A 22,766-nucleotide genomic window follows, 5' to 3' on the forward strand; every position below is an offset into this window, starting at 1 on the left:
CAATCAATAAAGTACCTATGAAAAGTTCTCGAAAAATACACAAAGAAATTATTGAACTATTTAAAATGCCATAAAAAAAAACTTATCAACATCAAACATTCTCGGTTTTGTACTTGAAAATATATTTTATAATTCTTGAATAAAGTTTTTATTATTCTGCTTATACGAAAAAAAAACTTCTATTTTGTTTTGTTTTAATTAGTAGACATAAAGTGTGATGGGAACATTGTATGGTTTGTGCTTTTATATTTTATGTAGGTAAGAGAATTTTAAACCACTAATATCATGGCTTTGTATGAAATTTTATTAGGAGAATATGAAACTGGCTCTATAAATGTGGGAATGTTCTTTTCACTTTGAGTACTTAACCACTGAGTAATTATACCACTCTCGATTTCACCTATGTAGTATTTACTTTATGAGTCTAGGAATATTGAGTATCATAAATTCTAGAATCTAGTGTTAAATAACAATGTAAAAGATGTTTATTGTTTGATGATTGGAAATTGAATGGAAATTCCGAAAAAGGGGTGTAAAGCTATGAATATGAATCAATATAGTTGCTCAATAATATTCAAATAGTAAACGACCGTTTGATGATTGAAAATGAAATCAAAAATTATGAAAAGGATCTAAAACTATGAATTATGAATCAATAATTAAAAAGGGGTGTAAAACTATGAACATGAATATCAATGAAGTTGTTCAATACAAGGGGTGTAAAAAATGAATGTTGAAATAATGAATCAGCAATAATTTACATTTTGTTAACAAAAATACCAATTGACACAGTCCCGAATAACTCAAGTCGGTAATCGATTCAAAGTCTGGCATCTGGACAGTATCACTCTGGCATGGTGCCAGATTGCAAATACCGAATCCAGGACCACGTCAGAGTCACACCGTTCTGAGGCTGCACTTTTAACCGATTAAAGGATTTGTGGTCAAGCATTTGTGCAGAAAGCAGGTCGAGAATTATATTTTAGTCTCAAACAACCCAAATTACACGGAAATCCAGCAATATCCATCAAAATGCGGTTACACTATCCATACCACTCAACCACAAAGATCTCTAACACCGTGACACACACTTTAATTGTCTATCCATCATACAAATAAAACAGATGGTCACTGATTAGACCTATCTGCTCTTTGTCGTTATCTCCCATTTAATTGATATCGTTAATACTCCGCAACAAGGCTCTAATCTCATCGCATTTCTATTTTTGATTGATTTCATCCTATCTAATTGAATTAGCAGGAAAAATAAAACTTTTTTTTATACATCTGTATCTGTCATCATGCAATTTGATATCTATGACAAAACAATGAATCATACATCTTCAAATCAAGGTTTTATTGAGAAATATGATGCAAAATCTTCAGTACAGCACATATATGAAAGAATACGATTAAATTCTTGGTATTATTAAATATAAAGCTGATTTTATTATATTGTAGATTGCTCCTGTAGGATAAAGCAAAGTGTAATAAAATTGAGGTATTTTGATCCATGATGAGTAGAATGAACAACAAAGCAGTGGGAAGAACTTTCAGGAAATTCTTTGAATGATGAAAAATCGGAAAACTGTTTGATGTTTCAATTGTTCAGCTTAGTAACATACAATGTTACTGTTAATCTGAGCAGCCGTAGAGATGCAGACAATGCAACTAAAATTCTACGATTTGCAGTTGGTCAATAGGAATTAAGCGTGAATCCTTCTAACGGTAAATCACCATTCTGGGAATTAGATTCCTATAATGCAGTGGTGGTCAACCTTTTTTGTGTCACGGCACACCTCGATGGTATGCTTCGACCAAAACCTCACACGACATACGGTTCATGACATTTTCAAAGATATTTGGCGGTAGACTAATGTGTCAGGGCACACAGGTTGCTCACCACTGCTATAATGACCTTTCAACGTTGCATCATTGGGAGTACAGGAGTAAGAAGGATAGAGATAATGTATAATTTATATATGACACTTATATATGACACAATGCCATGTAGTCAAGGAACCCTCGGATAGCTCATTGTTAGGAGCATGTATGAACAAATCGGAGAGCGTGGGTTCGAATCCCACCCGTTCTACCTTACAAATCATGACTAGAGTCCCGCTTAGAGGATCCGTTAATCCAGTTCAACAACCATGCTCACCAAAAACCCAACAATCGACTCAATCCTCACCAAAATCCCCAAAGACCACCAAATTTTCATCTAACTTCATCGAAATCTTAATTAACAAAATTAAATAAGCATCAAGCATCAATTTTTAACGCACATTGCTCATCCACAATGAAGAAAATTTAATCAATAATAACAATCGACCCAATATTACGCCAAAGAAAAATATCCCCCGCAAAAACTTTTTATCGCGTTTGCTGTTGATAGTAAAAAAAATGTTTTTTCAAGATATAATCTCAACATCAAAAGTAATCAACAAATAATATAATGAGATGTTTATGACGTTAAGAAGAAGCAAGGAAGAAGGAAAAATTATGAAAAATTGAACAATATCATGAAAAACCGTCTTTCAATTTCTATGCATATCTCTTATCATTTTATGCTCTCATTCATATACAGAACTGGAAATGCTAAGGGAATAGCTCCCGTCATGCGCAATGTCAATCAAGCTCTTTCATTCCAATGAACTTCTCAGAATGCAATTTGAGAGAAATAAACATTATTGCCGCTCTAACGATAGACACTAAAATGTCATATGCTCCATGTCCTACAACAAAAAAAGGAAAAGAAAAATTTGTTTTTGGCATGAAAATGTCATGTAAATTTGTTTAAATATAAAACAAATTCAGAATCCGTACAAATAATTCTATTACACGAATATTGTGCATGTAAAGTCGTTCGAATAGTAAATTGATACTTAATTGCTATTGGCAATTATGGACGCATTATTAACAGCTTACATATCTAATTATTTTACAATTAACACTTTAATTACTATTTAAACTTTTCCAGTCTATTAGCTTTATATTGATAGTCTTGTTGAATTATATGCCTAGTCATTAAGTTGATGCTTCTGTGATTAATGACTTTAATGATGTTGCAGATTAAGTTTGATTTAAGTTTTGATGATTGGTGAATTTTTAACGCATTTTTGTGAGAGGAAAGCGGGAAACTAGGTTGTTGAGATATTGTAGGTTAGAGAGCATTCTAAATTAAGTTGAGGGATGGAAGCCAAACCTGTTGATTTTCATCTAAAGCTGATTGTGCGCCAAAGGACGAATTCTTCTTAAATTCGATCTGAATCGTTAAAAACTGATTGAAAATTTACATCGAATAGTTTCTGCTATCACTTGTGAAGTATAACATTTCATACAAATTTCAATCGATTCTTAACAAGCCGAAATGACCTCAAATCAGTTTCGACATCAAAAAAGTCATTAGCTACTCAGATCATTGAGTTCCAGAGCTGAGCTAGGATGATTCGCTGCTAATGACTGCTTAACAAGTAAGAATGCACCAGGTCTGTGACCTTGGATCTCTGCCTTATGTCACTTAAGTTCATTCACTCTTCTAACCCAAGAAAACTGCGCTAACAACAGCCACAAATCGCTATATCTATACTTATCAAGATCTTTTGCCAACTTGTAGCTTTTTTGGCATCTTATGAAGGTACTTTATATTTGTTATGTGCATTATCCGTTTCGATTCAATGCTTTAACATAGTTCTCTATTGTACATAAAGCAACAGCACAAAAGTCATTCAAAGAACTTTACTCTTTGTGTATTTCGACAAACTTTAATAAAAGACTAACAATGTCATAATCAAAAACTTTAACTGATTTTAAACACTTTAAGGAATATCCATTTTCTAAGCATATTTTAAAGCTTTTCGAGAGTTAAAACTTTTCAAATTAATTCTTTGTCATAAGAGTTTATAGAGAAAATCTTCGTGCGAAAAAACGGAAGCACGCTGTTTTTCACATTGAAGTGGATGCTTTTATCAGATAATATCTGAATTTAATTAAAAAGAACAGCAGCGAAACTTTAAAAACTTAAAGTAAATATTTATGTACTTGTTTGGATGGGGTTGGATGGAGCGATTGAGAATCTCAAGGACATCAATGGCAGTGATGTGAAACAACAACCAACAGCATGATATTAAAACTTGGAATTATGAACACTGTTGGTCATCGTAATATTGTGGATCATGTGTGATTTTGTCTTTAGATTGAAATGTATTAGCAGAGTTGGAGAAAAGCTGATTTTGCAGTTTGAACATTCAGCTTCCTGATGGTCATGGTGACCTCTTCTGCAGGTGAGGTTCTTAAGTTTTGAACTCAAGATCGCGGTTAGTAATAAGAAACAGTGTAAACAAAGTAAACGAAGGAAACAGTACACGTCATGCATTTGGCGGCTCACTATTGTATGGCGGCACAGATCCAGACCCAGACTGCTTTTCACTGATCTATAAGCATTAATATAGATTGTTTGAATTTGATAACTAATGCAATGGCTTAGAACAGTATTGTCCAAACTCTTGTTACGCCAAGGCACACCTTGATGGTAGGTTTCGATCTAAACGGCATACTACATATAGTTCGCGGAATATAAATTGGACAAAACTGACTTAGATTATCATTAAAGTCCATCCAAATAAGTATTTTAAGGCAATTCTAAACAGCAACACTATCTATTCAAACAATCACTAATTATAAGCAATCCACTGATCAGATAAATCAATAATTATACTTTACAAATAATAAGCAATCAACAAATATATCTGTACATGTTGAGTAATTAAAAATTTCTCATTTAATTCACACAATCATCACAATATTGTGCCATAAACATACATTTTGTGTGTATCCGATTACAATTTAATTATTCCCTTTACAATCTGCTATTTAATGTAAACTCCAAAAGGACTGACAATGTAAGTATCTGGCACATATCCATGTCATATTTCATTTTTTTACATTTACTTAATTTACAAATATAAAAATATGAAAATGTTTATGTCATTCATTTCTAATATGATTCCTAACACACAAAACCATGCGTGCCTTTATTCTATTTACTTGCTCTCTCCGCAACATTTCCATGTAATTCTCAGGTTTTCTTTTTTTGGAGAGAAATGAAAAACTACTTAGTCATGGAAATTTCATTCTTTTTTTTCCTTTCCCTTTTCTCAAATATACAGTCAGTATTAAAAGAATCCTTCGCTTGTTATGAGGTGTATGGTTTTTACACTCGCCTCATCAAATATTGCTTCAAAATGGCGTACACTTAGGTTTTTGGTGAAGTTATAAAAGGATATAAAAAAAAAGTCATTTTAACATTAAATTTGAGAATTTTATTCATTCAATTCAGAATCCTTAACAAGTTAAATAAATTCCTTATTAATTAACGCGCATATTAATACTTAAAAATTTATGTGAAGTTTAGTAAAATAAAGTTTAAAAAAAAGAATAAATTATAGTAAAAGTGTGGAAGAAAAAAAAAATTTAATTTGGACGGGAAAAACTTTTTCAACAAGTAACAAGAAATCGTACCGAAAATTCATAAGAGAAAGCAGTTCAGACGGGCATGTAAGAACAAGTTAAGCTTGTAGACCATTTATTTATGTTGCATTGTTTATGAGGAAAATTTAAGTTTTTTTTTGGTATTGAATTTTTCATAGATGAAAAACTTTTTGGAAAAATTTTCCTCATAAATAACGATTATGCTGTTGTGTAGTTTGTGTCTGACGTAGAGATGAGTCTAGAATGATGAAAAGTGGGGTTGGATGGACAAGAGATGACCTTTAAGTTGATTCATTGAAGTGTACAGATCAATTGTGGTCCATGGACTCTCTGAGATAGGGCCTGAAGCTGGGTATATTGCTGGATTCAGTCTGCAAGTCTAATACCAAGTGCAGTACTGTATCTATCGACAGTTGCGTTCCAAGAGCTTCTATATTCGTCCACAAGCTCTTTTACCATCTAATTCAAAGAATTTGACTAACTTATTTGAATATTCTGGCATTTTTCAATACTTAATGACTATTTCTACTAAATTCTAGGAAGTTCCTCATGTCACTAACTCTACCCACGCTCCTCTTCCCCCAAACACCCCCAAAAAAACTCAATCTCATTCAATTTATCAAAAATATTATATTTTTTACACATCACTAGTTCCATTTTTTTCATACATCCATGAATTTCGATTCAATTACCTCTTCAACAGGTTACCTATTGATTTGTACATAAAAAATAGTCTTCTACATTGTTCCACAGCCCATTTATTGATGAATAACATCTCACAATTCATTTTTCAACATTTTTTCAAAAGAGAAATTTAATCAATCAGCAATGAATGGATGTTTGGGTCTTATATAAAGATTGTCCACAAATAAACTATTTTGACACCTTCGCATATACAATAAAGTAATTCGATTGAAGCATTTGTGACATTTGTCTATAATTTAATGATCAAAATAGACATATATTGATGGATAATTGATTGAGTGTAAGGGTAATTACTAATTGTAATCGGATTATATATTTATGCTGTAATTGTACGATGGATAATGAAAAAGAAGAAGACAGTAAGTCAGTTGATTAATAAATATAATCGAGAAATTGACTATCCCATAAATTTTTAGATGAAAATGAAGCCTATAATGATTAAGGAAAAAATGACAAGATGAAAATTTAATTTAAGGAAAATTCATTGGAAAATGTGTGGGTTGGCAAGCATTAGATGAGGTTAAGAAGGGAATTATTCTATGTGAGAGAATCTGTGTCCTGTTCTGTTTCTCTCATTCTCACTTCCAATTTACGCACATCACTTCCAATAGTTTTTATTCCCATTCCTTTCCTCATACTCTCATACTAGAACAAATAAATTGAGATTTTATCGTGGACTTGTTGAATATTTTTTTTGGCAAAAGTGCAACAACTTTCTTTCATTCATAGTTCCAACTGAATGATTATTGTGTAAAAACAGTAGTTTTGAGAATTTGCCAGCAAAATTCATTCATATTGAGGGAAGTTTAGAAAATTAAATTTTAATTGGATTGAGTTATATTATCATTAAGAATCCTACAGCATTTAGAGCAAGAATGTAAGTCATTGCAAACTAATTAGTTCGTGTGAAATGAAAATAATCCAAATAGGTATTAAAGGAAGTACGATTTTTGTATAATTTCAATAAGTGGTGGGTGAGCTTTATAAGTAAGGTTAAGGTGTCTTTAGATACGTTTTGGATAAAATAGCATAAGTACATGTAGTAGAGTACAATCTGAAGAATCTCCTCATATGTAGGCGAATCTGTTAGTACAAGAGGAAAGCTTCTGTAGTTTAGTGGTTAGGCAACATACCGGATATCTGTAATCTCTCTCTTTTGTGAAGACGTGGGCTCGACACCCACCAGAAGAGATCATCTCAAACATTCTATAGAGTATTCTAGATATGACAATGTTCATGGCATTACAAAGGTGGTTTAACATCCAGAAGTCCATCTAATCTACTAAATTGAAATCTAAAGTGGCTTTGATACGGATGCGTAGGATCGCATCTAGTCTAGCGTCCAAAAGCAACAAGGCTTCTCTAATGATTCCCAATGCTTATACATAAGCATTGATGCTTATGTAAATGAATACACTACAACATTAATTTAGATTTGATATATCTACACATATCTAGACATTCTATAGAAACTTTGCGATAGTGGAACAGATAATTGGTCGCAGTGCAGCTTTTGCTATAAGCAAGCCGTACATTGTATTCTATTCAACTCTTACTTATAACTATTCTCAAGTATATAGACACAGAAATGACCAGAAACTTCTCATAGTTTATCAGTGCTAGAATAGAATACAGTAAATTGCCCGAAAAAGACGAAAAGGCACTGCGATCTGTGATCTGATGCACCATCAGTTTAAAGTCAGATAAAGAATTCAATATCCTTGATCCAACAGCCTTGTTTTGTTCCTCTTAATAAACCAAAAGGAATCAAGCTTCTCTAAAACTTGTTCTCTTTGCTTAATTCCTCTGAATATACTTAAAAGCTTCCAATTTCTCTAGAAATCCTTTCAACAGTGCTTAACATTTATTAATAAATGCTAAGCTGTTCATTTTCTCCTAATTAACTTCAAATTCATTCATTTCCATTCATTTCGATCTAGAATGTCATGACAACTTTAAATAAGCAAATCCTACAATATCAATCTTCATCATTTTCCATTAACAGCACTGTAGTTGCTTAACTACGTAAACTATCAAAGCCCTCTTTTTTGCTTCTATTTTTCAATTATCCTTAAGTAATTGCAATTTTCCATGGACTAAATTAAAATTAGCAGCTTTATCAGAATGTAATTACAATTGCCTTAGAGTACAAAAGTCCATTGCAGCAAACATAACAAGTTTGAGAAAAAGGAAAATATATATTCAGACATAACTATGTCAATATTTTTAATGCATAAAATTTTACTGCAGTTTTGTTGTCCTGACATTCTGTCATTTTTCTCGTTCCGTCATCGTCACGTATAGTACATTTAGTCAACAAGTCTCTAGCATTACTACTGACAATCACTTTCTATTTATGGATATGGGATTTTAAACTTGCCATTTTCCATTATGAATCATGATATGCAGATATTGTCCATGTATGCCTAGCAAAATGTGATGTTGAACTATTTTATATTGGAATGTGAGGAAATTGGATGTTGTACAACATAGGGCCGAATGGGACAATGCGGTGAATTACAATTTTTAAGGATAAGAATAAATCGAAATCAGCCGTTATATAGTTATCGAGGCATTCACATAGATCGGCAAAAGTTAGGCATGGGAGCCGGATGACGGCCTCATGGAATCCAAGTATTCCAAGAGTTGATCAGACTATTTACCAATCGGAGTCATATCTTGCCGACAATACTGCGACATAGCGACACTCTGGTGCTACTCGGTAGACTTTATGGCGCAATAAAAATTGCAAGCATTTTAATTGATTGACGTCACTTATGAACGACCCCTTAAAAAATGAATTAAAAATTGATAACCTAAAAAGTGCCTTGACAGTTCAATTTTTAATTAAATATTTTTTCAGATCAATTTCAATTACAATCTATGATTACTTTTTTCAATTTACTTCCTGTCAGCAACAGTTAAAGGCTTTCAAATTATTTGAATTTTTAATAAACAAGATCAAGTTGGCATTTTTAAAAATTCCACAAATATCAAGCATCGCTGGGAAAGTATTGTTCAATGCTTTTTTTGTCATTAAATTTCCATTAAGATTAATTTTGTATGCACAGCCTAATTTCCAATCTCGATATCTCTTATCATTTTCCCATACCTAATAACTAATCACAATTGATCTGATTTCTTTATCACGACATTTTGCTGAAATATTTATTCAAATTTTTGGAAGGAAAAATAAATCGTTGTGCAAATAAATATTGTATTGGAATTTATCAGGGGATGAATACATAATATGTAGACTCTACTTTAGATTCTCATGCTGTTGATTGAGTCTTTTCTCTATTTCGATATCAAATTATGGAAATTCATACGACACGCATTTAAAGTTGGCGTATTTGAAAATGTTATTGGAAAGTCAATGTAGGACAACGTGAAAGCTATAAGGGGTAATAACCGAGCAACGCATTTTCACATCTCATTGATTTTAATGAGAAAATTTAAGAGAAATTGCAGCCAGATTTTTTTTTAACAACATTGAATGACCTTAGACATTAAACTTTAGTGTAGGTACACAAAAAAGTTCTCAGATTTAAATTTTTTAGAGACAGTACTCATCGTGCTCATCTTTAATATCCCATAAACATTTTACGACAATATTAAGCATTCAAAATACTTAAAAAAAAGTCTCCGAGCTTTTTGCACTCGAAATGTAAATTTCAGTAAGCCATCCAGACTAAAATTAATGGCTCATTCATTTCATAAAAAAACACACGGAAAATTTTCCACATGACTCGATTTCTATGTCATTGTATATGTCAGGGATGGGGAACCTGTGTGTCGCGGTGCACTGTTGTGGCGCGACTCACAATTTTGTAGCGAAATTCTTCCAAAAAATCCAAAAATTGACGATATTTTTAAGGTTTACTTACTTAATTCGCTGGTGATCCAATGCTTCCCTCAGTCGGCATCTGAAGCTGACTCTATCGTTAAACTGCTTGCCAATTCTCAATCCCAAGTGTGATACTATATCTATCGTCAGCTTCTTTCCATGAGTTTTTAAGGTGTGATTTTTATCAGAGCTCGGCAAACGGCAGCTCGACATTTACTGCATTGTTGATGCGCAGACCTGCATTTTCGAGCTGTACCTAACAGTTTGTTCAAGGCTTCAGACCTGCATTTTTAATCTTCAGTTTTAGGACGATTTCTAGATTTTAATAGAAAAAGTTCAAAAAATTACTAGAATTTCATAGCAGATCCACGTGCTATTTAAAGCTTTTGAGGTTAGAGCAGATTTTTATGCTCAATCTACAAATGGTTGACCTGATTTACAATATTCATGAACCGCAATAAATTCTCTAACTTTAATGAGTGCCATAACACAATAAAGGTTGCCCACCACATCCACATATATTTATAGCATGAAGCATATGTACTTCCAAGAACTCATAAGATATTCATAAAAAAAACCAGCAAGCTTGAAAGTATTATTTTTTAATGTGAAGTTATACCAAAGAGTGAAGGACACTAGCTGCACAACAGTGCTCGATGTCGTTAAGGAATGAAACAACATATCCAATATAGCTAAATGAAATTAGCAGTATAATGTATATGCATGAGAGTTCATTCAATCATATATGATGACATAATTCCATAATTAAAAAAATTTCTATACTAGCTATATCCCCCCATGTGACGCAATTATTATTAAGCTCTATCAAATTATTTCCATGAAAACAGTTTTTTCAATAGAAATTTTTTTACAGCAATTTGCAGGCATAATCATCGCATAGGGGAAGAGAAAGTAGGAAGTTGAGATAAAGGAAGCAACAGGATGAAATTCTCGTTACCAACTCGAGGCGGTGGAACCGGTATGACGCTATTCTCAAAGCTCATACGCACAAAAGACTTGAGAAAGCTTCAAGGAGACGATCCACAAAGCAACAAGCCAAAGTTGACAGTGAGTATTATTAATGTGATAATTTGCGCAGAACATCCTTGATATCAGCATTCCTTTATTATACATTTTAACAATTTAGAAATGTCTGACAACCTTAGATTTAACATCATTAGGAGTTGGTTCGTGTTGTGGTACAGGAATGTATCTAGTTGCTGGTATGGTAGCACGCAACATTGCCGGTCCTGGTGTTATATTTAGTTTCATTATTGCAGCAGTTGCAAGCATCTTCTCAGGTATAATCTAATTACAGTTGATATGATGCATTATTGACATTAAAATACCTTCATGTTTAGGTGCATGCTATGCTGAATTTGGTGTACGAGTACCACATACATCCGGGTCAGCTTATATGTACTCATATGTCTCGGTCGGTGAATTTGTAGCATTTGTGATCGGATGGAATATGATATTAGAGTATCTAATTGGCACTAGTGCCTGTGCATGTGCTTTGAGTGCAAGCTTTGATTCACTTGCTGGTGGATCAATAAGTAGTAGCATAAATGAGACATTTGGTACCGTCTTTTCACATCCACCAGATTTTATTGCATTTATCATTGCATTACTCATGACATGCGTCCTTGCATGTGGAGCTAGTAAATCTGTTATATTCAACAATGTTCTCAACACCATAAATCTTGCTGTATGGATTTTCATCATGACAGCTGGGTTATTTTATGTAGACACGAAAAATTGGACAGAACATGACGGATTTCTTCCGTATGGTTGGAGTGGCGTATTTACTGGTGCTGCTACATGCTTTTATGCATTTATAGGATTTGATATCATAGCAACAACAGGTGAAGAAGCAAATAATCCACAAAAAAGTATTCCAAAAGCTATTGTTGGATCGCTCATAATCGTTCTCATCGCATATGTAAGCAGCAGGTAGTGACATAATATCCTTTTTTAATTGTCTTCAATCAATCTAATGTAATTTTATTTATTTTTAGTCTCATTCTTACCCTCGTAGTTCCTTACGATCATATTGACGTAGGCTCAGCACTTCTGCACATGTGGACATATGTTGGTGCTCCAAAATGTAGAGCTATTGTTGCTCTTGGTGCAACGGCTGGTCTCAGTGTTGCTATGTTTGGCTCAATGTTTCCAATGCCTCGAGTAAGTTATTCAATCATGTTTTGTAATAATGATATAAGATGTTAATGGATGAGATCCTATACATATATATTGACAAAATCTCGAGATTCATTTGTTGCCATAATATAACTGATGAAATTGATTTAAAATTAGCAGGAATTGCCAAGGGGCTTTCTTTCAAGTGTTTTTCATTCAAGTCTTATGAGTAGGCGTTCTCAAGATGTGAAGACTGTCTACTTGAAGAAATATTCTATAAGCATCTTAAGGATTTGTTTTAATATCTTTGTATGGTGCTTTCAGCTTCTTTATTTATGAATGATTTTCTCAAGTTTTATAATGGCAAAATGGCGTTTATCAAAGGATTGGGATTTTTAAGGCTGAAATTGGGCTAGTAGAGCTTAGAGTTGACTTAAGTTTACATTTCCATGAAGGAATCGAGCCATTTTTCTAAAGAGACTTTCGTCTAGAATCCAGAACTCGGATCTTGTAAGGAATAGTCGATTAAAGTCCATTTTAAGCTCTGCACTATGAACAGAAGTAATACAGCATAGAGATATCATGAGAAATATTAGAACTATAAGTGGAACCGGTACCTAAAATCAAGATTTATCTAAATTCCTTCCTAAATAGCACAAGTCGGTTAATTTATCCAAAATCTAGCATCAGAATGCGTAACTCTGATATGATTCCGGATTTAAATCATTTTCGGCACCAAGTCAGAGTCACGTCGACCGAGAGTCGAATAATCATTGAAAAATCCTGCTTCAGACTGGCGTGGGTTTGGTATGGGGCCGAATTTAAACCGTATTCGGTATTAAGCCAGTATCACCTTGGCCAAAGAACCGGATTTTGAATCAATTAACCGATTTATGCTATTTTGGCTTTATTACCATGCTTCCAGTTCAAATTCTTCACAAACTATTAGACGTAATCGATCAATGACCCCCTCAATACATGGAATACCTTAAAACGATCAAAGCAATCCAAATTCAACCTTGACAAAGACTTACAATAAGCATATTCCATTCATATATCATAAAGAACACATTGCGAAAATTAAAGCCTTATAAAGAAATATTGCATAATCTTGTTCCTTAGTATAAAACGTTTGCCTTAGCCATAAATAATACAATTTAACCCAATATATATTTCTTAATATACTTTCAGGTGATTTATGCTATGGCATCAGATGGTCTAATATTTAAGAAGCTTTCCCAATTATGGACAAAAACAGGCGTTCCAGGTTTTGCGACAATAGTTAGTGGAATATCAGCAGCGATTGTTGCTTTATTCGTGAGACTTGAAATTCTTGTGGAAATGATGTCGATTGGAACTTTATTGGCATATACACTTGTGTCAACATGCGTTCTTGTATTGAGATATCAGCCACATAGTACCTCACTTATTGACTTATTACCAGCTCAACTAAGAACTCCAGTTCCAGCAAGTACACCAGATCCAACAAATGAAACAAAAATAACGAAAAATATTACAGTAAGGAAAGTCACAAGAACATCACCAGATTCTGATGACTCATTTGTTGACGATAGTCCTGATGGACATTATTTCGGTCGCGATGATCAGTTCCTTGTCTCGGATCGTAATGAAAATAAGTTTTATGGAAGTGTGCATGGTGAGTTACTTGATGAATTCTTATGGATATCCAGTTGCTGAATATTATTTTTTCAGGTGCACCACAAGCAGGTGGAGTTCCTTTTGATGCAGTGCCTGGATTGGGAATTATAGGTAGAAAGGTTCATGAATATGCGTATCTCTGTCCTGGCTTCTTTCCGTGGATTAATCCTGGACCAGCAACAGAAGAGAGCGGTAAGAGACATTAAATAAATCAATTCAGAGCTTCCGTTAATTGAAAATTTTCTTATTTTTAGGAATGTTTGTGACAAAGCTTGTTGGCTTGATGTACATTTGTATCTTCTCGTTAGATCTCCTCCTTGCTATCGGTTTCAGTGGCTCATTTTTCGGTTTAATCTTCATCTTCTTGGTTCTTTCAATAATCTTCATTCTTTTAGTCATTTCACGCCAGCCACAAAATCGTTATGCACTTCCATTTCTAACTCCGGGACTTCCATTTATTCCAACAATCGCCATCACCGTTAATATTTATTTAATATTTAAGTTGAGCATATTAACATTAGTGAGATTTACACTATGGATGTGCTTAGGATTAATAATGTACTTTTATTATGGCATCACGAACAGTATCTTGGAGAATCCAACTGAAGAAATTGAATTGACTGTAGATTCAAATTATCTAAAATCACCACAAAAGGTAAAAAATTTAATTAAATTTGATGAAATTTGTCAATGCTAATTTGATGATTTAAATCTTTAGAATAATAACGACAGACGGTCAGAAAAAGGAGCAGTTTGGGAGAATCGACACGGTTACGAAAATAAAATGGCAACAGACGATTGGAACACAACGAATGGTGGATCAAATAATTGGTCTACATATAACTATAATTCAAATACAAATTCAAATTGGAATGAACCTAATCCAACAATAAATTACACAACACAACCAACATATGTGACAACAACAAGTCGCCAACAACCACCACAACCCCCTCAACATAGACCTAGTCCAAAGAAGGAAGGTTTTTCCACGCTATTTGTGGCTGAATCAAGTTTTCCATCGTGGGAAGATTAAGTTTGTTGACCGAATCGATGAAGCCACACAAAAAAACTATAGGTAATAATAATAATATTTCATTTGTTCATTCCATACACAATACACAATGACAGAACTAAAGAAGTAAAACCTAGTTAAGAATAAAAATGAAGAGAATATTATCAAAATTTACTTAACGATCGCCTGTCATTCGATGATGAAAGATTTTTTGTTAACTTTCATCATTAGATGACATGACAATATAAAAGTATATACACAAAAAAAAATCTAAACAAGAAGATATGAAAAATAAGTTTATTGAATCACATAAGGAAAAGTAAATTAAATAAAAAAAAATAACATTTAAGATAACCTATCTAAAAGATAACAAAGAAAACTAAGATTCTTTAGTCAGAGAAAAGTTAATAAAAATACTAATAAATATGTTCAAAATGGAACGATTATAAGAAAATTCGACGTGTTGACAAAACAAGACAAAATAGAATATTTACTCAAAATGGATATTATTGCAAGCAATAATAAGTTTTAAAGAGGCAAAAAAAGTATATATATAAACAGTTTACAAACTTCATTAAACTCCGCGTTCATAAATAATGTGTCTAAATTATTAATTCTAATTAATTCTACTCGATTGAAGGGTTTTTGGACGGTACAAGGTTAATGAAGATTCATTCTTAAGATCAGTACTATCAGATAGTATCCTTGATAGTATCGCATTACTTATTTATTTACAATTCCAGTAGAGCAGTGTTGTTCAAACTGTGCCGCGGCAGGAATCAAGGATTGCCACGAACCGTGTAGGGTTTTGATCGGGACTTGCCATGATGGTGTGCCGCGGGACGAGGTAGAAATGGCACGAACCATATGTCCTGTACGGTTTTGGTCGAGGTTTACCACCAATATGTGCAGTTGGATGATGTGGAAATGCCAAGAACCATGTGCCATATATGGTTTTGGTCGAGGCTCACCACTATGTCCCACGTCACACAGCTTCAACTACACTGAAGTAGAGCATCTCAACAAAATTCTAATAAATCCAATCACTTTCATAAAACTATCAACATAGCAAACATGAGGAAAGGCACTTAAACTCCACTTAAGCTTACTGCATTTGCTACTCTAAATGTATCAATCATCTCTGATATGTTTACCTTTTAATCAAAGAAAGCTTCACAACAAACAACTTAAGTAAGATAAATTTACCATAAAACACTGAGTGAGCTTCAATGAAAAACAGTAAGCTGAGAAAGCTACAATGCTTGTCATAATTAGGATTAAAATATTGACAATAAAAACCCCAAAAATAATCTCTCAATGAATAGATTGAGAGCCTTTCTTGCACTCTTCTTACATAAATGTATTCAATTGCAGGAGAATTTGATCGATGAGATGCTCTACGAAGAAGCAACATCTGAGTAAATAATCTGGAACAGTGTTGTCTGAATGTAGCTTGAGATTTTTAGTATTTGACGCTTAGGGTTGATTTCTGCGGTGATGGTAGGGTATGGTATGGTCTGGGTACACCACTTGTACGGTACAATGGTACACCTGGTATGTTAAAGTTGTATATCTGGGTATACCTGTACCATGCCATACCATCTGTGCTGCGACAAGAAATTTGAAAACAGAACCATATAATACAGTATAGTATCATACCCAGCCACAAGCCACAGATTGGACAGCACTGATCTAGACAACAAGTAATGCAAACAACATCCCAGAATGTCTTTAAGTTTAGTCAAAATCATTCACTATCAGCACATGACTTCTTCTTCGGAATATTTTGACTATCAAGAAGCCAACAGGACTACCAGAATAAGCATATAATACAAACTAACCTCAAAACTCTAATCCATCTCTGTAAATTAACATTCTCAGTCATTATCCATTAAAAATAGCAGTTTTATAAACAAGCATCTTCTATGTCCACAAACATTCATATCCTTGTACCGTTCAACGAACATCAACATAAAAAAAGAGAGAATAATTAATTTTATATACCTACTTAGTATCCAAAGGCGTTAATTTTTATCCCTTTCTATTTATAATCCAATTTTTATGAAGCAGGCTAGTCATATAAAGGAATGAAAATAAATAAATTTTTTGATGAATATACTATTTTTAAAAAAGGAATAAATCTATCAAATTTAAAAATTGAGAGAGATAAGCTGATTGAAGCATAAATTTACAAAAACAAACATTTTTTCTTAATTATTTTTCGATAAATCTTTCTCATCTATTAATATCCTATTAACTATTTTACGTGATTGTAGGAAGTCATGCATGTCATAGTATCTGCTCCTTTTATTCATCATCTGTGCAAAAAAAAATTTAAAAGCTGACACGCAATGGAAATGCCGATGAATTTAAAACCGTTTTCATATCCTCCCAAATGATGCGACCCCAAGAGAAGTCCAAAGCAATTTAAGTCTGTTAGATAGAAAGTTAAGTAGTTAGATAGTTTATTAGCGAGATATTGAATATATTGAAGAATTTAATGAGATTCAATTGCGGTTTTAAAGGCATCGTACTGATCCAAAAAATTTATCATAAAAATTAGAAACAGATGATACTTTATGGTTGTTTATTAGCATATATAATTGGGTTGTTCTTCATATTCTAATTCAAATAATGTCCAGTGTAACTGTGAGTATAATCCAGTAAAGGAGAATTGAAATTTATTGCTCTATTTTATTCCATTGTTCTATGATAATAGCGACGGTAACGACTACTATTAGTAGTTATTATTGTTCTTATAAATCACATGCTTTATCTGATAATATCGTTTGCTGTTCACGAGTGATAAGTTATGGCTAATTTTTTTCCATAAATTGATTGATTAATTGTAAATTAAATCCAACATCCCTAACAAGACAACATCCAGTAATCTTAGTCGACTTAATTTTTCCCTTTTCCAAAGTTAATTTCCTTGTAGATCTGATACTAACTTGTATCATCATCTCATAGCGAAAATGAAAAATAAGATAAATGATGTGAAAATTTATTCAAAAAAAAAAAAAAAAAAGAAGTTGACACATAAACACTAATAAAGGAACATATCATTTTTGATTAGTTGATAACGATGTTAAGGAAAAAATTTTAAGGCGTAAAAAATGCGAAAAAAAAAACAGTAAAATATAAGTCGATAATTCGATATGAAAAGTTATTGATGAACGATTAACAAAAGAGACAAGACAAAAAAATAAAGTAAATTTAATTAAGTTTAATTTAACTCACCAAACATTCCGTTGTTCATGCTGATTGTTTTCCATTCAACTTAGTCTCAATATCTATACCTCAATGAGTTTGATTTAAAGTCCAATCTCAGTAATTTAATTAATAATTTTTCACAAAATTTCCAAAACAAGCTAAAATATGCTGTTGTATGGTTTTAGAATAAACAATTGTAAAGATTTCAAATATTTCCTGACCGTTAACTCATTTAAATTCAAAAAATACGTTAAAAATGATTGGACTTTGAAATTTAATTTAAAAATACCGAAAATTATGGTTCGAAGACAAGAAAGTAAAAAGTACATAATGTAGAAAATGCAACTAAGCACACACCATTGATAAAATATGGAAATATATAAAATATTTAATCAATAGATAGATTGCAACATTAATCCAAAAGAAAAATAAAAAAGTATCACTATGTTGACTATGATTTAAATGAAAAGTATTAAAAAAGCAAACACTAACCAAAGAAAAAACATTAAATTATGCAGTTTTACGAGAGTTACGTTAAAATATATCACAAATACATTTTTCATAAAACATTTTTTAGATTGTTAAAAAATTCTTAGTTATGTTTGGAAAAAAGCAGTGGATTTAAAGGAATTATCTATAGTAAGAATATAAGAGAATTGTAAAGACTTTTGAGCATTTTTCCAATGTTTTCATGATTAATAATTGATAATTTTAATGTTAACGATGATTATACGTGTTCAGAGTGATAAATTGATTGATTATTGCTCCTGGAAAATAAAAAGAAAATTCAAGGTTAGGTGAAAATGTGGCGGTGATTTTGATCTGATGGATTAAAAGCAATGCATTGCATTAAAACCACCCCACACGAGATTCTTCATGAACAAATCTTGAAGAATTTACAGCCAAAGCTTGCAGATTACAACTGACACAATATTTTATTTTTCTCTATTTTAATCCAAATTATTTTAAAGTTTTAGACTCATTAAGATATTAATAAAGATCATTCCCTTATCTAAAGAAAAAAAATTTGTGTTGTTTCTCTCGCTGTTATACTATCATATAAGAATGATGAAAACATTTAAATATAATTGGAGCATGAACAAATCAAATAAATTCTAATTATAACATAACTAATAAATAAAATAAATAAAAATAATAAATAATTATAAAAGCATATTGAGAAAAAGAATTTTTAATGAATCAGTTAAGCTAAAAATGTGAAAACATCTTTTGATTATGTGATAATAAAACAAGAAACAAATTATTGAAAAATCTAATAAAATTATTGAATGATTAAATACAAAAAATAGACTTTTTTGATTTGTTGTGTCCAATCTTCTACTCTTACCTTTAGATTACGCTAGTAACAATCAATGTGCAGGTCTACATTCATCATTCTATGTTTCTACATGCCTAATTTCACCAATTAACCGAATCCAGTGTTTGTACCAAGGTTATGTTTGAAAATTTTCAAAGTTAACTAACATTTTTTAAATTTTCAGATAATTCTAAGAGTTTTTGAGTTTCCTTCACGCTGTTACTGTTTAACAATCTTTGTTGATAACTTTCCAATAATTTATGACTGATTCTAACACTAAATAACTTGAAAATACAAAAATTCCTCATTGATTCTCTTAATTTTATTTTATTTTCAAAAATCTTTTAAAAATTATCCCTAAAGATCCTCATCACTATCCAGTTCATCCTTAATTTCTACATCCGTATCTTCTGTATTGGTTTCTTTTTTAATTTTAATTAGGGAATGGGCTCTTTTAATAAATTCCTCCGCTTCCTCATCATTATTTAAAGCTTTATATCCTTTCACAGCGTTCACCAGCATTTCATGTCTATTTGTGATTTTTGGATCTATTTCTATTGCAGCATATAAGTACTGGAAGATGCAATGTAAGTTTAGTTTAAGTGTTTACCATCCAGAAAGGATTTATGATAAGAATTATGAGATCCAGTAAGAATTTAGATCCAGAATACCCAAAAATTATAAACTTACCTCAAACAACTGCGTTGAGAAGTAAAGATCCCGTTTTTCAAGTCCTTTGTAAATGATTTCATACAATACCCTGAAATTTCTATCCTCAAATGCTTGTCGAGTTGCTTCCAATACATTTGGATGATTAAGTGCCGGTTCATGTGTATTAAAATATCTGTATTCCTTTTGATGGCAATGGTATGTGATTCGTGTTGGTTTTCTAAAGTATTCCGATTTCTTCTGAATATCGTTCATTGCCTCATCGTAAATAGGCTTAGGAACATAATAAGTAGGCAGTTCATTTGATGCATTAAGTCTTGACATTTTATTTTTTTAATTAATTTAATTCAACTTAACAAAATGTTTTAGGTATTAATGAACGAATAATTTTTGTTTATGTTTACAGTTTGGGTTATTTTGGTAGAGGTCGCTGACATCATTGAGTAGGTTTGACATGCAATTTAAGGTATATTTATAACGTAATTTAGAGATCCAGTTGATGATTTTACTTTTCGTCCTCTTCAGATTCCTCTTCACCTGACACTTCCTCATCTTCCTGCTCCTCTTCCTCTTCCTCCTCCTCTTCTTCGGAACTACTGCTCACGTCAGATCCACTGTCAAATACTTTATCTTTGTCTTCTTTTAAGATCTTTTTGTACTGCCTTACTGTTATTTTGTGTGGAATGATCTGTAAATGGATTGAATAATTAGTGATATCAATTCTGTGTCCATCAAATTTGTATATGCATGCAGAAAGTAAGATCCAGCATGCTTGAATGTGCAACAAATCTTAGATCCAGTATCAAGTTGAATACAGGATTTAGCACAAAATTACACAAACAAGACTGTCATACCTGATGTAAAAAGTCTAATTTCTCTTCATCCTGGACATATTGAGCTAGTGACTTATACGAAAGTGCCTTTTTATCAAGATTGTAAGCTTCTTTCGCCAAATATCTAATGAAATGTTCTGTTGCTGATGTGATCAAATAAGTTGCTTCATTTGCTATGTTATCTGTTATGTTTGGATCCATTTTCATGATTTTCTTAATCCTTGCCTGAAAAGTTAACATAATTAAGGCATCAAAAAATGAATAATTTAGAAAAATTTAATGAACTTACTATTGGAAGAATGTTATCTGTATATCGTATTTTGCCATTTCCAATAGATCGTCTTTTGTCATCGCTTGTATCAGCAGTTTTTGTATCCTCTCCAGCCATTATACACTAATTAATATTTTTTGTGAATTTTTGTTGTTTGCCGCTTTAAAAAAGTTGTTGCTGAGAATTGCTCTAAAAGTTTATTGAAAATAACGGTTTTTAAAAATTCAAATTCAAATTGAAAACTTCAGCAAGTCAGGGAAAAACGACCGAATCATTTGTTTATAAAATATCAAAGTTAATTATATTTTTGTCATTTAGTGTTATATGCTCTGATGAGAGCTGACAGAAGGAAGTAACTAATAGTATATTAATCTTTAAGGATCAAAGTATAATTAACAATCAAAATAATCGACAGAAACTCATAGGAATAGTGAAAAATATTAAAAAATTTAAAAGTGGCTAATATTTTTAAATATAGATATATCTAGTATTTAACTAATTAATAGTGAGACAATATGGCTAATATTGGGTAAGTCTATAAGATAATAAAGCATTGAAATAACTGTAATTTCACATATTACGTAGACAAAATTCCTTTGTCATGCTGAATTTCACATAATTGCGTTCTAATGCAGCATAACATTACATCCTGTCCTTCAATCATCATCTCTTTGTTAACACAACATAAATTTCCCTTTGTATAATTTCAGATTCCGAAAAAGGTCAAGGTCGCGTGAAGACTTTGGTGAAGAATTTTTTCCACTGTCCAAAAGAATCAATAATCTACAGATATCAGGTGAATTTACATTTACACAAATTCCATTAAATCAGCACATACAACAACCCGAAGAAGTACAATGTCAATCGAATCAGCATAATGCAATGCCAACATATAATCCAGAACTGACGTTTGATGAGAATCCAAACTACTTCAGAGAGAATAATGTCCTTTATGATCTATACCTCGAACGAATGAAAAGGAACAACAAAAATCCAGTGCTATAAATTCATAAGTTCCCTCCTCCTCATTCAAATCCATTCTCAAAAAATGCTAATCTTTATATATTTTATAATAAGAACAGTCCAAAGAATTTTTGTGTCTCATTTGCGAACTATCTGTTTTTTGAACTAATAAGATATTGCTGTATTATCAATTTCGTGTGATAAACATAAAAAGTGCGTATGGTTCAAGTTTTAAGAATTTGGAAATTTAACTGATTGAACAATATTTTTGAAATTTGATACGATTAATAAACAATATCCTTTATTTTTGACTTAAAATAATTTCACTTTTTGGTCTTAGTATGTCATGTTAGGAATTTGTTGAATTCGTCACGTTATGTATGAAAATATGCATCGTCACCTTGATGACTTAATCATTCTAATTTAAAGCAACAACTATATCAAGGCTAGATTGTTGAAAAGCGGTGAATACTGTGCGAGTTGATCGACTCAAAAGTCATCTGGATCACATCAAATTCTACCTGGAAGTCGTCTCATTCTCTATTCTGATCAGGTAGAGTATCAACTTCAACAAGTTCCTGCAAGAACTCCTCCGTCTACCTAACATTTTCGCAAAACAACACTGTCTAATTCCTCAAGATCCA

At 32.1% G+C, this 22,766-nt stretch overlaps 3 protein-coding genes across 3 annotated transcripts; 2 read left to right on the forward strand and 1 right to left on the reverse strand.

Annotated features, from left to right (window-relative positions):
• The first annotated feature begins 5,193 nt into the window (after positions 1-5,193).
• Positions 5,194-15,621, forward strand: LOC139095338 (solute carrier family 7 member 14). The gene is made up of 9 exons (XM_070646672.1): positions 5,194-5,556; positions 10,917-11,110; positions 11,190-11,343; positions 11,404-11,995; positions 12,061-12,226; positions 13,373-13,838; positions 13,895-14,032; positions 14,095-14,495; positions 14,559-15,621. The coding sequence occupies exons 2-9, from the start codon at positions 10,985-10,987 to the stop codon at positions 14,874-14,876; spliced, it is 2,361 nt and encodes a 786-aa protein (XP_070502773.1). The 5' UTR covers positions 5,194-5,556; positions 10,917-10,984; the 3' UTR covers positions 14,877-15,621.
• A 4,125-nt stretch (positions 15,622-19,746) lies between these two features.
• Chrac-16 (chromatin accessibility complex protein 1) lies at positions 19,747-21,348 on the reverse strand. The gene is made up of 4 exons (XM_070646676.1): positions 21,178-21,348; positions 20,910-21,113; positions 20,077-20,743; positions 19,747-19,959 (listed from the first exon to the last, which is right to left on the reverse strand). Exons 1-3 carry the CDS (start codon positions 21,274-21,276, stop codon positions 20,561-20,563), a joined length of 486 nt encoding a protein of 161 aa, XP_070502777.1. The 5' UTR covers positions 21,277-21,348; the 3' UTR covers positions 19,747-19,959; positions 20,077-20,560.
• A 62-nt stretch (positions 21,349-21,410) lies between these two features.
• On the forward strand, positions 21,411-22,443 carry LOC139095364 (uncharacterized). Its single transcript, XM_070646698.1, has 2 exons — positions 21,411-21,688; positions 21,870-22,443. Exons 1-2 carry the CDS (start codon positions 21,675-21,677, stop codon positions 22,162-22,164), a joined length of 309 nt encoding a protein of 102 aa, XP_070502799.1. The 5' UTR covers positions 21,411-21,674; the 3' UTR covers positions 22,165-22,443.
• The last annotated feature ends 323 nt before the right edge of the window (positions 22,444-22,766 follow it).

Source organism: Chironomus tepperi, unplaced genomic scaffold (assembly GCF_022539635.2).
Source record: "Chironomus tepperi strain 1889 unplaced genomic scaffold, CSIRO-AGI_Ctep_v1 contig_364, whole genome shotgun sequence".
Taxonomy (NCBI): domain Eukaryota; kingdom Metazoa; phylum Arthropoda; class Insecta; order Diptera; family Chironomidae; genus Chironomus; species Chironomus tepperi.